Genomic DNA, 15799 nt, shown 5'->3' on the forward strand with positions numbered 1-15799 from the left:
TTAGCCCCCCGCCTCACCTGAGGTAGAGGGGGCACCACTGGCTGATGGAGGCTGTAGCCCCCCGCCTCACCTGAGGTAGAGGGGGCACCACTGGCTGATGGAGGCTGTAGCCCCCCGCCTCACCTGAGGTAGAGGGGGCACCACTGGCTGATGGAGGCTGTAGCCCCCGCCTCACCTGAGGTAGAGGGGGCACCCCCGGCTGATGGGGGCTGTACGGGCTGTAGCCCCCCCCCCCCCCCCCCCGCCTTACCTGAAATAGAGGGGGCACCCCCGGCTGATGGGGGCTGTAGCCCCCCCCCGCCTTACCTGAAATAGAGGGGGCACCCCCCGGCTGATGGGGGCTGTACGGGCTGTAGCCCCCCCCCCCCCCCCCCCCCCGCCTCACCTGGGGTAGAGGGGGCACCTACCTGTGGGGCATTGTTATTTTTACATTCGATTGTTCAGAGGAGCACAAGTGACCGCTCAGTGTAGCCGCCGCCGATGGCGAATGATTGTTTACTTTTCGTTTACGTTATACAGGCGTAAAACTCCCTGTCGGCTCCTCCCACTTATCGTTCAGGTTAAATGGCGCACGTTCAGTTGCTCATCAGTTGAGGGCCGTTTACACGGAGTGATTATTGTTCAGTCGTTCCGTGTAAACGCATGCACTTTCTGAACGTTTGGCCTGGGTTCTCACACGCCGGATTCCCGTCGGAAATCTCATGACTTGGCCGCAGAGAAAAAACGTGAGATTTCCGCCGGGAGAAGTGCTGCTTAAAAACCCGTGGCACTTCGCCGCGGGTTTTGAAGCGGCCCGGCTGCTCGCTCTTCCTCTGCAGCCGGGCGCTCCATAGAGGAGAGCGCGGCCGCAGCGGAGGGAGAAAAAGAATCAGCATGCTGCGGCCGGCGAATCCACGCAGCTGTACCGGCTTTGCCGCGGCTGATTTGCCGTCCCGTGTGGACGAGATTTCTGAGAAATCTCGTCCACGTGGCTGGCTAATCCCGAGATTAGCGGCCGCAGGCGGACCCGCCGCGGCGAAATTCCGGACGGAATTTCCACGCAAATTCGCCCCATGTGAACCAAGCCTTACTGTGGTGGGGGGGGAGGGGAGAACCCTCCGCCTCCATGCCAGCGGTACGTGTGATGGTGCTAGAGCGGGCATCACTGGGCCGAGTGCTTGGTATTGTTTGCCCACAGCTCACCCCGTGTACAGCGAATGGGAACGACTTTTCGTGTGAATGCGCCAGCGATGTATCTGATGTAGGAGCGATCGTTAGCGACATTCGCTCGCTCAAACCATATATTTGGTGTAAACAGACCCCCCCCCCCGGGACGATGGTTGGCTGCAGATGCCTGACAGGTCATCCAGCGACGATCGTTCTTGTGCTTTTATGCAGGAAAGAGTGCCGCTAGTGAATGGAGGCGGGGCGCGTCGCTAGTGAATGGAGGCGGGGCGCGTCGCTAGTGAATGGAGGCGGGGCGCGTCGCTAGTGGATGGAGGCGGGGCGCGTCGCTAGTGGATGGAGGCGGGGCGCGTCGCTAGTGGATGGAGGCGGGGCGCGTCGCTAGTGGATGAGGCGGGGCGCGTCGCTAGTGGATGGAGGCGGGGCGCGTCGCTAGTGGATGGAGGCGGGGCGCGTCGCTAGTGGATGGAGGCGGGCGCGTCGCTAGTGGATGGAGGCGGGGGCGCGTCGCTAGTGGATGGAGGCGGGGCGCGTCGCTAGTGGATGGAGGCGGGGCGCGTCGCTAGTGGATGGAGGCGGGGCGCGTCGCTAGTGGATGGAGGCGGGGCGCGTCGCTAGTGGATGGAGGCGGGGCGCGTCGCTAGTGGATGGAGGCGGAGTGCCTTCATTCACAGTAAGCAGGCAGTCCTCCATAAGTGATGCCGCCTGTTTACAGGGCCGATCCGTCATTCAGTTTTCTGGATGCAGAAACCGAATGAAAGGCAAACAACTTCTCATTCATCATGGCGGCATCTACACTGAACACTGATCATTCGGATTCCTGCAATCTAACGGGATTGATGATCACTCCGTGTGAAAGAACCTTGTGGTTTCTGGAAACTTAACCTGTAACCCGCCTGCGACTCGCCAAGACTTTGTATTGTGACTAATATGTCCAAACTGAATGGCTGCGCTAAAAAAATCCGTAGATTTTACAGGAGCTTTATATCACTAACCGTCCAAGTCGCGTCACAAAGCGTATTTTTATAATTTTGCTTGAAATCACAAATATCGAGGGAAAAAAAAATCCTTGCTGCAAAAAGTGTGAGGCGAGCTCATTGGTTCCTTACGTAAAGGGCCCGTCCGGCCGCCGGCTCGGTTCTTGCTCACGGGTACGGTTCGGCATCGGGCAGCGCCATGACGGTCAGGTGGTTCAGCTTTGATGCTTTTTGTAATAGATCCTGAAGGATTCCATCACCGTAGAGCGCTCGGCTGAGATCCTTTTTTTGCGTTAAAGGTAGCAAATCTTATAAACCACAATCTGTGCTCCTCCCCAGCGGGCCTCGTTTACTGACTGCAGCGGCGATATACACATGTGACCGCGACAGCCAATCACTGGAATCAGCGGTCCTTTGTCGCGCGTCGGTGAAGCCACTGATTGGCTGCTGCGGTCACATGGGTATACAGGCACCGCAGCAGTCAGTAAATAAAGCCCCCATTAATAAAGTGATCTCAGACCCTTTAAACTGCATGATGGGCAGGAGTTTAGACACAGCGATCATCGCCTAAAAGATGGTTTTGAGCAATAATCGCTGTCTAAATGGGCCTTAAGACAATTGTTCACATACGTGCAAAAGACGCCAGGAGATGCCTGTAAGAATAAGCAATTGCTTAGGAAAAAAGAGCAGATTTGGAACTCATTATACTAATTAGCCATTTCAATTGGTTCTTGGTTTTTTTTCCCCTGCACGCAAAGGGGCCTTTCATGTTTGCTGATGAAGTAAGGCGAAATACGCCAATGCACGCGCAAAAAAAGCATAGTTCATTCCGCCAATATGCGTGTGCTGGTGAGACACCAGCCGTGGGGCGTGTTCACAATGTAGTGGATATGCTGCAGGATTTCCGCATCGTCTCTTCAACCAAAGCGCTATTGGTGCAGATTGTGACTCCAAATCAGCGTATCCACAGCCGAAGGTACGGCGCTCCCCTCCACGGACTGTGCTGTCAGCGCTCCCCGGCACCCCTGTAGGGAGCACAGCTGATGCCACCACCTGTCACCTGACCAGCACTGCTGCGCTCACTGCAGGCCACCGGGGAGCGCTGACACTGCGCAGACTCTGGAGGGGGTGCGCTGTATCGTATGCAGATACACAGCTGAGTACAAGTCACAATCTACCACGGGTGCAGATTATCGCTCGGTGTCGGGATGTGGAAGCGCTGCAGCATTTTCCGCTGCGTGTAAACGTACCTTTTTATATCTGGATTTTGTCCTAATGGGTGAGAGCTGCTTGCTGTGAAATCCAGGAAGGTGCCAGCCCCTCCTTGTCTTCTGATTCCGTTTTATTTAGGTCACCTAACCCGAATAAACCTGTCAGACGGGAGATTCCATGTATTCGTTGTGCTGCCCCGACGGTCTGGTGGAGCTGCAGAGCTTCTCGCCCGCAGATGCCGCACGCTGAGGCTGTCCTTTTATAGTAGACGCCTGTTTACACGCCTCGTTCCTAAAGGCCCATTATACATGCGTGGATGCCAGCGCCCTGTTACACGCAGCAATTAGCATTCTGTTAATCTTTAGATCGTGCGAAAGTAATTTGCTTGTTCACGTATCGTTGCGTGTAAACGGCGTATGTCTGATACAGTGACTCTGAACGCTTTGCAAACGATTTCTACGCCTGCGACCGCTGTCATAGTACGGGCGATAGTCGTTCCGTGTAAAGAGAGCTTTACGAAAGAGTACTGTCTGTTCACGCCGTTCACTGCGCCATTAGGATACGTTTACATCTGGCAGAGATGCCACAAATTTTCCATAGTGGAATTGGTTGTGGAAAATCCCCATTGTTGTAGATTGTCAGCAGTGCAGACGAGCGTTCAAGAGGTCTCCTCCACGAGCGACGAGTCACCTCCATGATCTAAGTGTAAACTCACACAGCGCCCCCCCCCCCCCCCCCCCCCCCTCACCGCCCCGCCCTGATATCCGCTCCCTCCATCTGATTTGCTATGAAACGCCTCACATCACTTCGGGATTGGAGGGGTCCTCCGGCGGGGCTGGCACAGCCGCTGCAGAGGATCACCGTTTCTTCCATTGCTTTCACTGGGGCGGACGATGCTGCTGCCGGTCCCATTGAAAACAATGGGCGATGCGACAGCAAGATGGGACATGCTGCAATTTTGTTTCCTGCAGGTCAGCATCGCTAATGTGTATGACTCCATTCAAAGGAATGGGTTCATATTTGTGCGCCTCGCAATGTACAAATCTCGCACGGTTTTATCGCCCGTGTGAAGCCTGGCCTTAGATTTGTGAGTTGTTTGGGGTTTTTTTTGTTTGTTTTCCCCTTTTTTTTAATAAGATGCCCATCTATAAATTCCAAGCGCTGCGTTCCCGGCGTTCTGCCATGTGAGCGCGAGGTCTTGTGTTCTGATTAAAATAGCGCTATTTACTACCTGTAATAAAGCAGCGATCAATAAGCAATTACTGCATTATTAAAAGGGTTATTCGAGTTCTGAGAGTCGCTGGCCTCTTCTCTGGATAGGCCATCAGTACCCGGCCAGTGCGAGCCTGACTCTCATGACCCCTGCCGATCAGCTCTTTGTAGGGGCCACAGGATACGCCATGAATTGTTTTGCATCCCAGTCCCATTTAGTTACATTTTTGAGGGAATTATTGTGTTTAAGAACTAAAGGTTTTTTTCTATCCGGTTTAGGGTTAATCGGATCTGATTAGCCGCCCCCCTCCCCCCACAATATGAAGTTGTGGCCCTGCATGCAAACTGCAGTATTAAATAGCAGCCTTTCCAATGAATGCCTGTGCATGTAAAATATGGAAGGGACGCCATTTAAAACTGGTCCACACAAGCAGGAGACGGGCCGTCCTCACACGGGCTACAAAATTGCGCAATTTTCCTGCAATGCAACAGTGCTACAAAAACGCATGTTTTTCAATGGTTTCCTTACCGTTAGCCATGTTTTCACTGATCTGATTTTGAAATTGCCCCGTGCTCCATCTCTCTGCGATGTGTTACTTTTTATCTCCCATGTTTCCCTATGGAGCCTCTTTGTTTATTGCATTGAACGAACATGGGATTTTTTTTTTTTTCTTTTTATGCTTTTTTTTTAACATTAGAAACTACTATTGATTTTCGCAATAAAAAATTGCGCCCTTTTTATTGTGGACAGCAGTGATGGGAGATTATTCTCTAGCAAAAGCATCACTGACGCTATGAAATCACTGGAACAAAGCTGCAATATTGTAGCGTCTATCGCTGTCGCCCGTCTGATGGAGGCCTGATGTAGACTATGTAAAGAGGTTGGTTCTAGCCAGAGGCTGAAGGCGCTGACCGGCCGTTGGTTCTAGCCAGAGGCTGAAGGCACTGACCGGCCGTTGGTTCTAGCCAGAGGCTGAAGGCGCTGACCGGCCGTTGGTTCTAGCCAGAGGCTGAAGGCGCTGACCGGCCGCCTCCTACACACAGCTGAGATACATGGCAGCAGCCGCGGTCCTGATGGGTTGCTACACTGTAGATGAGATGTAGCCGGCGGGACTGATGACTGTAGCAGATGACTGTCCTGATTGTAGCAAATCTTCATCTGAGAGAAGTGAAGGCAGCTGAGGATCTGCTGTTTGTAGGTGCAAGCACCGAGTCAGGACTGATGCCTAGGTCTAACTGTGGGGGCAACACCTAGACTTGCTTCCAGAGTCCAGCCCCCCCAACCCCTGAAGATGCCGTTCATTAATATTGCATTAAAGAGTCACTCTGGAAAAATACATCTTCCATGCCTCCCTCACCTTCTATGTAGACCGTTCATGCAGTCCAGCCACCTTGGGGTTCATTCTCACTGGGCGAGTGATTTTGCCGCAGGAACATCTTTTTTATTTATTTATTTATTTTTTAACTCCTGCTCTCTTGCGCCGGAGAGCAGGAATTCAGGTGCGGGTGTGCCGCAGATCCGGGCGGCTTCCATAGGCTTCAATAGAAGCCTGCAGGAGCCGTCCCCGTGGGAGACCCGCACGAAAATGGAGCATGCTGCGGGTGTTTTCCCGCACACGCAATCCACGCCTCGGGAAAATGACATCCACAGGTATTTAACTACCTGCGGGTGTCCAATGAATCCCTATGGGGCGCGGATCACGCGTGCGGGTGACCAGCTGCGGATCTGTCCTCGTGGACATGAGGCCTTAGAGTTAGATTTTTTTTTTTTTCACATCTGTCCCATGATGCAATGAGCCCAACACTGGCTATGGTTATACGTTGTGCCTGTGAATATGCGGGGCTCACATGAGCGGTGGGATTCTGCATGTGGGAGTGCGGCTGGCGACCCTGTGTACCTCACTTGAATGTCTTGCGGAGGTATGCAGGCGGTCACGCACAGTACTGTTTTCTTGTATTTCCCGCACCGTCTCTTAGTGATGACGCATAAACACAGCCCGTATGTAATGTTAAATGGGTTGCAAGTCAGATGCCTCCATTGACATCAATGGAGTGCGTCCATGCAGATTCCGCGGTGGAAAAGAAAAATCGCAGTATGCACTATCACTCACAGAATTCGCAATGTGTATCTGTAAGTGTGAAGGAAAATTCTAAATTCCATGCCCTTCAATGCCTGCGTCTTACCAGCAATCGCGGAATCCGCAATTCAAATCTGCTTGTGTTAGCCCGGCCTATATCTTATGTGGGCCTTTTATATGGGCCAGTGGTTGGCGGAATGAATGTTCGTATCCCATCGTTACCCGCGACCAACCGACAAACAAGCAGATGCCGCTTTCCCAGCTGATCGCGTCTTTTATGTGGACGGTAAAAATCTTGTTTTGGGCAGCAAATGTTCCCCGTAAGCAGGAGATGTGCAGCCAAAAGTAATGGAGCTGTGTGTGCAGGTCTATAGGAGTGGGAGTAACCAGCGCCAATATCCATGAGGATCTGCACCCTTATCATGCATCTCAGGCCAATCTCATTGGTGAGGTGCCCCCTAGTTGTGATTATAAGCCACATGGGTCTTTCTATGACTTGGCGACGTAACGAAGGCCTCTGGCACATGAGTGTATTTGGGGTCGTGTACTGTCTGTGTTAACCCATAGACAACACATGGGCCATTATAGCCTATGGGGTATGCAGACTAATGCTCCGCATGAGAAAAACTCATCGCATGTCCCGCTCTTGTTTGTATCACAGACGAGAAATGGGATATACAAACGTGCATCAATGTGGGGGCTGTTCGTGTACTGGACCACCCACAGATAAGTGTCTGCGTATTTACAGTACTCGGATATTACTGTAATTGTATACAGATTTTAGGAGTCAAATGAAAGGTAAAATGAGCAATACTTGTAGTTCTGGCGCGGGCATGACTGGTCTTTCCGGAGCGGCCTCAGTAGATGGTCTGATGTAACTCCGCATACTGTACACAAGCTATGATATCTCTCCATCTGTGTGTTTGTCAGCGGTGTCATCCTTCCTTTCTGATAAGCAGAATGTTGCACTTTTCTGCAAGAATTGTGTTTTTTGTTTTTTTTCATATCTTTTCAACTTCCTCTGCTACCAAATGCGTTTTTAGCAAGAAAAGGCTCAATCATATGACAAGTCTGCCGGACGCAAGTTCACTTTTTAGCTGACCAGGAAATTCCACTTCGACAGAAAAGGATATGTAGTTAGACTGATATTCTGTATTTGTACTACTTCGCTGGAAGTGCGGGAACACAGCAAAGAGCCAAGACTGTCGCCTCACATTCAGATAATGTGTCATTCTGCAGCTTTATGTATCTTCTAATAGTAAAACCTGATTCTGAATAGTTGGACCCAAACTATTCCAGGCGTGTATCTGTGTGCACAATGTCTATTAAAGTGCATATCCACTTCTAAGCTCACAACCTGTATGTGACTTGGTATCTGGAGGTACTGGTTACTTTCTATTTTTTCGCAGTGCTTGATGCTTTTTAGCTCCATTTCGGTATGGCAGAGTATGATCTATGACTACATTGCATATAGGTAGTCTGAGACACACCCCTGTCTCGTCATTGGTTCAGCTGTCTCATCTGTAGACTGCTGTGTATAACACTAGTCTATCACAGGCTCAGCGGGAAGTTCGTGCATGAAGAGCTGATCCGTATAATAGGGCAGAAAAAGTATAAAACTGCACGATATCCCTGCATTTAGACAGAACGGGAATCACTCCAAAGATTCTTTTGAGCAAATGATTCTCACTGTCTAAATCAGCCTTTACATGAAAAACCTGTGTCTGCTTTCCCAACCATCTCGCAGACACAGCCGAGGCCTCAGCCTTAAAGAGACTGTCACCTACTTTTAGCACTATGAGCTAAGCTTATGGGCTAAGACTAGGTGACCCGTTGAGTCCAGGGATGTAAGTGTTAAACCTGCTTTCTCCGGTGTGAACACTGGAAGCCATTTCTAAGTAGTCCGCCGGTACGATTGTATCTTGTCTCCACCAGAATTATGGGTAGAGACGTTAAAGGGGTTGTCCCGCGGCAGCAAGTGGGTCTATACACTTCTGTATGGCCATATTAATGCACTTTGTAATATACATTGTGCATTAATTATGAGCCATACAGAAGTTATAAAAAGTTTTTTACTTACCTGCTCCGTTGCTGGCGTCCTCGTCTCCATGGTGCCGACTAATTTTCGCCCTCCGATGGCCAAATTAGCCGCGCTTGCGCAGTCCGGGTCTTCTGCAATCTTCTATGGAGCCGCTCGTGCAGAATGCAGGCTCCGTGTAGCTCCGCCCCGTCACGTGCCGATTCCAGCCAATCAGGAGGCTGGAATCGGCAATGGACCGCACAGAAGAGCTGCGGTCCACGAAGACAGAGGATCCCGGCGGCCATCTTCAGCGGTAAGTATTGAAGTCACCGGAGCGCGGGGATTAAGGTAAGCGCTCCGGTAAGCTTCCTTTACCTCCCTGCATCGGGGTTGTCTCGCGCCGACCGGGGGGGGGGGGGGGGGGGGGGGGTTGAAAAAAAAAAAAAACGTTTCGGCGCGGGACAACCCCTTTAAGTGACAGCTAAGGGCTTGGTAACTCTGCATTTCCCCCGCCCCCCTCCCCCCACAGAGACCCCATACTCTCGTCCAGAACCGCTGCCCGATGTCCCGTGCCGGTGCGCGGGTGATTTCATGGGGTGGAATTCCGCACTGTGAGCATTGCGGTACTAAGTTCAATAGAACATAATTGCTGCGGGGGTTTTTTTTTTTTTTTTTGCCACGCGGCGGAAATCCATCCGTGGGAATTGGGCCTTAGGGTTAGTTTTAGTGTAAAGCCCCCTGCACACAGGTGGAAGTTCAGCGGCGGGATTTCCTGCAGAATTTCCGCACGTGGAAGCTGCCATAGGATTGCGTTAGAAAATGCAATCCTATGCAAACTGCCGCGATTTGTCCGCGCGAAATCCAAATTGCGAGCCCCGCACAGAAATGTCACTTCCAGGCCGCTGGCTCAGCTCTGCGCATGCATCGCTGGGCGGCAGCCGGCACATCAGAGCCAGTGCCGCGCTAGTCCCTGCAGGGGCTTGGGTCTCGCAGTGGGATCCGCCCTAGCCGCCTGCAGGTGGCCTTAGGCTTACATTATTAGCTGATAATGCTTCCATGTGAATGTCGGCCCGTCCCTGTTTTAGTTTTAACTATTAGTACTAGAGAAATTATAAACCCATGCAGTGCAGATCCCAGTGTAGGCAGGTCTTTCCTTGTGCATGGTAATGCGGTATACCGCCTCATGCACCCAGCGGCGGCGTGTACACTCATGTATCCTTATCTGCTTTCTGTATATTTGTAACTGCTTTTTCTCTTCTATACAAACAGCCGCCGCTGGGAACGGAACAATATGTCACCCACATCTATAAATAATGTGCCAATAAGTTCAGCCAGTCTGCGCCCTCCGTTAATTACAGGCCTGATTGCCAGCAGTAGCATATTGTGCGCAGTACAGGAGAAGGGCTCTTTCCTCTGTATTTCTAAGGCGATGCTTCATAACGAAGGCTAATTAATTTATTTTCGATGGAAACATTATTAACGCTCAGACATAGTAATTTAAGCTCCTCTAATTGCAGCTCCTCAATGACTTCATATTATACTATTCTTTCCTTACAGATACTTCTATATGTAGTATGACTACACTTGTATGCATAGCAATTACAAAAATTCCGTAACTTGGACCGCACTACTTGTTGCACATGTTAATTTTAGTTGTTTTTTTTTTTCTGCTCTAGGACCTCAGTTTGCCAAATGGTACCCCAGCAGATACATCAAGCCCAGCTTCTTCATCCTCGCTTCTTAACAGATTGCAGCTGGATGATGACATGGATGGTGAGACCAGGGACCTATTTGTTACAGTCGATGACCCAAAGAAACACGTGTGCACTATGGAAACCTATATAACGTATAGAGTTATGACCAAGGTAAGCCACCAAACAAGCATTTTCTTGCAGGTTTTCTGTTCTGCGCTCTCATCAGGAAATGAAAGTTCCGACTTTCTTGCAGTGCAGTTAAAGAATCCTTCATTTAATGCTGAAGTCAATCTTTATTAATTTGTTTCACTAAGTGGCACCATGTGGCAGTAGAACAATACGGTTTCTTGGCCACATTCTTATCTTTCCACTCCTATGATACAAAACGTATGATGGCAAGAATAGAGATCAAATAAGCTTGATAAGCGACTAACTTAGTAGATGTTCCTCAGAAGAGGGGAGATCCACTGAAGGTTGTTTTATCGGATAAGTATTGGGATCCAGTCCTTCCGCTTGCTATAGATTTGTGCATAAAAGGGAAAAAGTACTTGCATGAAAACCTTTCTTTCTGAAGATGTCTTGTACCCTTATTTAATCCTACTGTAAAAGACCTAAAATAAGCCCTAGCTGCATAGAAAACCAAATAAATCAACAGCCTCTATTCACTCCGCCACGTCTTCTCTGCCGATCCCCGGCACCTGCTTGTAGTTTTCTCTCACGCTTCTTGTCAGGGGTTCAAATTCCCCTCTTCCAGGAAGCGCATTGGTTCTCCAATCGGAGCCAGCGCTCAATGAACCTATCATAGCCATCCATTGCATGGCTGTGGTGAAGCAATCATTTATACATCATTAGCAATAGGGGGTTTGCCATCATGTATCCTCACTGATCAGCTGTTCTGTGGGCAGATTCGCTCATGCTCTGAGCTAATTGCTGAAGAAAGCAAACAGCACTGTTTCCACTGCAGTGGCCAGGCTTGGTATTACAAGCAAAACTCCAATTGAAGCAAATGGAACTCTCTGCGTCCTACAAAAAATTGTCTCAGTGCATGACATGGACCATGTTACTGGAAAGACTGCACGACCACTTGTTTGCTTTTCCATTTGTTTCACAAGCCTATAGAAAATATCAGCTGGCCAAATCAATGGCTGGAAATCCCAATGGCATTGTTGATGAAGGTATTTGATGTGACGGACAACTTACACTGTTTGTTTGGATTTTGGAGGCAACAAGAATTTCACGGAGACCCACATGTTACAGCAATCCTTTATGATGGGACTTTGTAGCATTATTTCATTAGTAATGCTCCGCTCGAGGTGGTTAAGTGCATCAGACGTTATATAAGGCAGATTTGCAGACAAGTACGTTTCTCTTTCTCTCTTCTAGTGATGTACGGAGTATTTGCACAAGCAGTTGGCAGGCGCCCATTATGGCACAGACTAGCATTCCCACTGCAAAAAAAATTGTTGATAGTGAGATTGGAGAACTAGAGTAGAACGCCCTGCCTAGAGATGTAATGCTGGTAACTACATCAGTTAACAAACCGTAAAGGGAATCTGTCCATTGAAAATGCAGCGTATTATAGAGCAGAATAGATTGATATATAGTCTTGTGGAAAAATGTTCAGTATAACTTGTATCTTATTCATTTAAGTGCCCATTCTAAGCTTAGAGGTCCAGTAGGCGGAGCGATCAGTGTTAGCTGTGTATGATTGTGCAATCACTGATGGCTCCGCCCACTGGACCTCTAAGCTCAGACTGTGCAGAGATATAATTGAATAAAACACAAGTTCTACTAAATATTTTCCCATAAAACTATATATCTATCTGCTCAGCTCCTCCTGCGCTACATCATCATGCCGGCAGAACGGATTGCATTTTCAAGTTGAAAGGTTCCCTTTAAAAGAAGCCACTTGGCATTCTTTTTAAAAGTCTACATTTCACACTTCTTTTTTTTTTCCTTTTGCAGACAACAAGATCAGAATTTGACCTCCCTGAGTATTCCATACGTCGAAGGTACCAAGATTTTGATTGGCTACGGAATAAACTTGAAGAGACCCAGCCCACTCACTTCATTCCCGTAGGTAGCTACTGCTGTCTGGATGAAATATAGAAGTCTGTTCACACCCTCAGGTCCACTGTCCGACGTCTTCCAACATAATCATTGAAGCCTGTACAGCTCAGATGCTGAGACATCCAACATGTATACCTGCAGCATTCTACTGGCTGCTCTGCTGCCCACAGTTCTCCGCGTCCCATCATTTGGTTACTGGTTTTGGCCTCCTGCACACGACCGGGTCAGACCCTGCATGGGGATCCCGCAGCAGGATCCGACCCTGTGCCCAGCCCTTGACCCAACTCACCTGTCCCGATTCTTCGTTTTCTGCACTGCGGGAGCAGTGGCTGGTGTGCATGCGCAGTACAGATAAAGCTGTGATGACGTGGATCACGCGACCCTTCAGTCCTCACAAGATGGCACTCCAGCTGTGTTCTGTGTCCCTTCTCATCTCATGCATATAACTATAGGGAGAGTGAGGTGGCTGTACATGGCAGAATATAGAGAGAGAAGCAAGCATTGATCGGGCTTTCCCAGGGATAATGCTATTAATGTCCTATACTCAGGATAGGTCCTCAATAGCTGGGGTCCATCGCCCGGGACCCCGACCGATCAGCTGATTGTGCGCCCGCTGACAGCGCCACAATTACAAAGGTTGGAGTGGAAGCAGCGGACGTCTCTGCTCCGACCTCTGTGAAGTGGCCGGCTCCCAAGCGATGGACCCCAGCTGATCGTTGTTAACGTTTCCTGAGGATAGGGTATCAATAGTATTATCCCTGGGAAAACCCCTTTAAAGTCTTCAAGGAGGATGCTGGCCAATGGTGGTTTGATAAGTGTAATATCTTTTGGCAGAAAATGGCACAAATCTGTACCTGCTTACAGCAAGCTTGTAGTGTTTAAAGAGTTTATTCCTGCCACCACAAATCGTGGCTGAGATGATAATACTTGCCCTTTTGCCACAGTCGTCGGCTGCTCTACACGGTGTCCATATCTCCCATACAAGTAAAGGGGAGTTACTGAAATGGTGCAGCTCAGCGGGCAGCGCTGTTTGCTTAACCTCTGAGAACTCTGCAGTTGGCTCGGCTACACTATTGACTTAACTCCCATTCACTTCTGCGAGGGCCATGGAAACATGTAGCGCAGCCAGTGCAACGGTTTCTGTAATCCAGGCTAGCTCAGACAGCAGAGGTGAGCCGGGGCAAAGTTAGGAGGATACCAAGTTTGGAGATGAATGCAGGCCCCAAAGTCATCCATCTATATGTCCTGGTGGATATGCCATACATTTCTGAGATGCAGATACTGCTTTAAAGTAATCCCAGGGTGTGCCAAATTTGTTAAGACGTCTGCGCCTCATAATAAAGTTGGTGCATTTTACTCAGACTTAATAAACCTCCCCCATGTTCCAGGCTGCAGAGTTTGTACTACCGGTAGACATTGGCTGTCTGAACCATTCGTGGTGTTAAACAAGCCATTTCCTTCTAAAATACTAATTGTGGTGGTGCATTAGTCACGTTTCTAGCAATCTGGGTCAGCCTGCCTGAGAATTGTTACATGTCTGTTGTACAAGGAGCATTCATCCATACACAGGATTGCATAATCGAAGAACTACGTTTCATGCCCCAAATGTTTAATGGCGCTTCAACGTATCACAGTACAAGTAACTGGGGCTCCAGTGTGGCATTATGCAGAGTCACAATGATTGCAGCACCCGATGGGTGTATGTAGTCACCTACAGGGGAACGCCTCTTAATGTCTGAGAACTTGCTACATGCTGCTCAATAGTAACGTTTTTGAATTAGAGTTATAGATTTGTCATGCTACATAAAAGCTGAGGTGACAAAAACTTTAATTTTAACAGATTCTGATTCTGATTTTTAGTTTACCTGGATTAGATCTCCTCCCCCCCATGATGGGCAGGTTTCTATTACTAACAGTTGTTTATTTTTTAATTGTAAGGTTTTTTAAATGTTTTGTGTTAATGGAGACTTTTGTCAAAATAATGTGAAGTTCTCATTGATAACCGGATGGGGTTTGTGTTTTTTCATTTCAGCCTCTTCCAGAGAAATTTGTTGTTAAGGGTGTTGTAGACCGGTTTTCAGAAGAGTTTGTGGAAACTAGAAGAAGGGCTTTGGACAAGTTTCTCAAGAGGATTGCAGACCATCCTGTGCTCTCCTTCAATGAACACTTCAATGTTTTCCTTACATCTAAGGTCAGCCTTCTCAAAAGAACTATTTATTGCTAGTCATGGCAATCCTCTAAGGTTATAATCACACATTGCAGTTGAATCCGTTTTATTACAGCTATCCTGTAAAACCATAGTGTAGACACTGATTGTCAGAAAAATTCAAGCACCTGGGAGTTGTCGGAACTGAATAAAACTGTGTAATTGTAATATTGATATAAGTGATTACAATATTGGTGCAAAAAAATCATTTATTGTGGAAAATTTACAGTTTAAATTTGAGGCGCTAGTACCCTGTTATACTGCCTCTAGCTGGGATACAAGATGTGATACAAGCAGGCATGGAGGCTCTAGTACCCTGTTGTACCGCCTCTAGCTGGGATACAAGATGTGATACAAGCAGGCATGGAGGCTCTAGTACCCTGTTGTACCGCCTCTAGCTTGGATACAAGATTTGATATGGGGGGCATGGAGGCTCTAGTACCCTGTTGTACCGCCTCTAGCTTGGATACAAGATTTGATATGGGGGGCATGGAGGCTCTAGTACCCTGTTGTACCGCCTCTAGCTTAGATACAAGATGTGATACGGGCAGGCATGGAGGCTCTAGTACCCTGTTGTACCGCCTCTAGCTTGGATACAAGATGTGATACGCGCGAGCATGGAGGCTCTAGTACCCTGTTGTACCGCCTCTAGCTTGGATACAAGATGTGATAGGGGCATAGAGGCTCTAGTACACTGTTGTACCGCCTCTAGTTTGTATACAAGATATACTCCTCCATGCCCGATCATATTACAAGTTCTCCATGGTATCCTGCAGCATACAGCTCCACATTTGCTATATCTGAGCCTATAGGTTGTGCAAATTTGTAGGCTGTCAAACTTCATGTACCAGATGGTCCCATACAAGTTCTACTGGTGACCAGGCAGCCACGGAAATGTGACAGTTGTGGGGGCTCCTGTGACCCCCCTCCCCTCCTTCCTTGTGTGCGGCCGGGCATTATCTTGCTGGAAGCCGCCATGAGAGGATCACATGTGGCTGCAGGATGTCCTAAACATATCGCTGAGCGGTTATTGTCCCTAGTACCACTACTGGGGGTGATGACTGTTGTATGCAATGACACCCTCACCCAGACCATCACACCAGCACGGGGCAGTGTGCCGCTCAACAGCAAAGGCAGGATTAAGGTGCTTACCCTGAGGTCTCCAG

General features: G+C 48.9%; 1 protein-coding gene across 1 annotated transcript in view; it reads left to right on the top strand.

Annotated features, from left to right (window-relative positions):
• The window catches only part of LOC136628956 (sorting nexin-30-like), a 41385-nt gene that overhangs the window by 11292 nt on the left and 14294 nt on the right, over positions 1 to 15799 (top strand). Inside the window, exons 5-7 of the mRNA XM_066605028.1 lie at positions 10340 to 10528; positions 12323 to 12433; positions 14460 to 14618. Of these exons, the coding sequence (XP_066461125.1) occupies positions 10340 to 10528; positions 12323 to 12433; positions 14460 to 14618 (459 nt within the window). The remainder of the gene's footprint in view (positions 1 to 10339; positions 10529 to 12322; positions 12434 to 14459; positions 14619 to 15799) is intronic.

Source organism: Eleutherodactylus coqui, chromosome 5, assembly GCF_035609145.1.
Source record: "Eleutherodactylus coqui strain aEleCoq1 chromosome 5, aEleCoq1.hap1, whole genome shotgun sequence".
Taxonomy (NCBI): domain Eukaryota; kingdom Metazoa; phylum Chordata; class Amphibia; order Anura; family Eleutherodactylidae; genus Eleutherodactylus; species Eleutherodactylus coqui.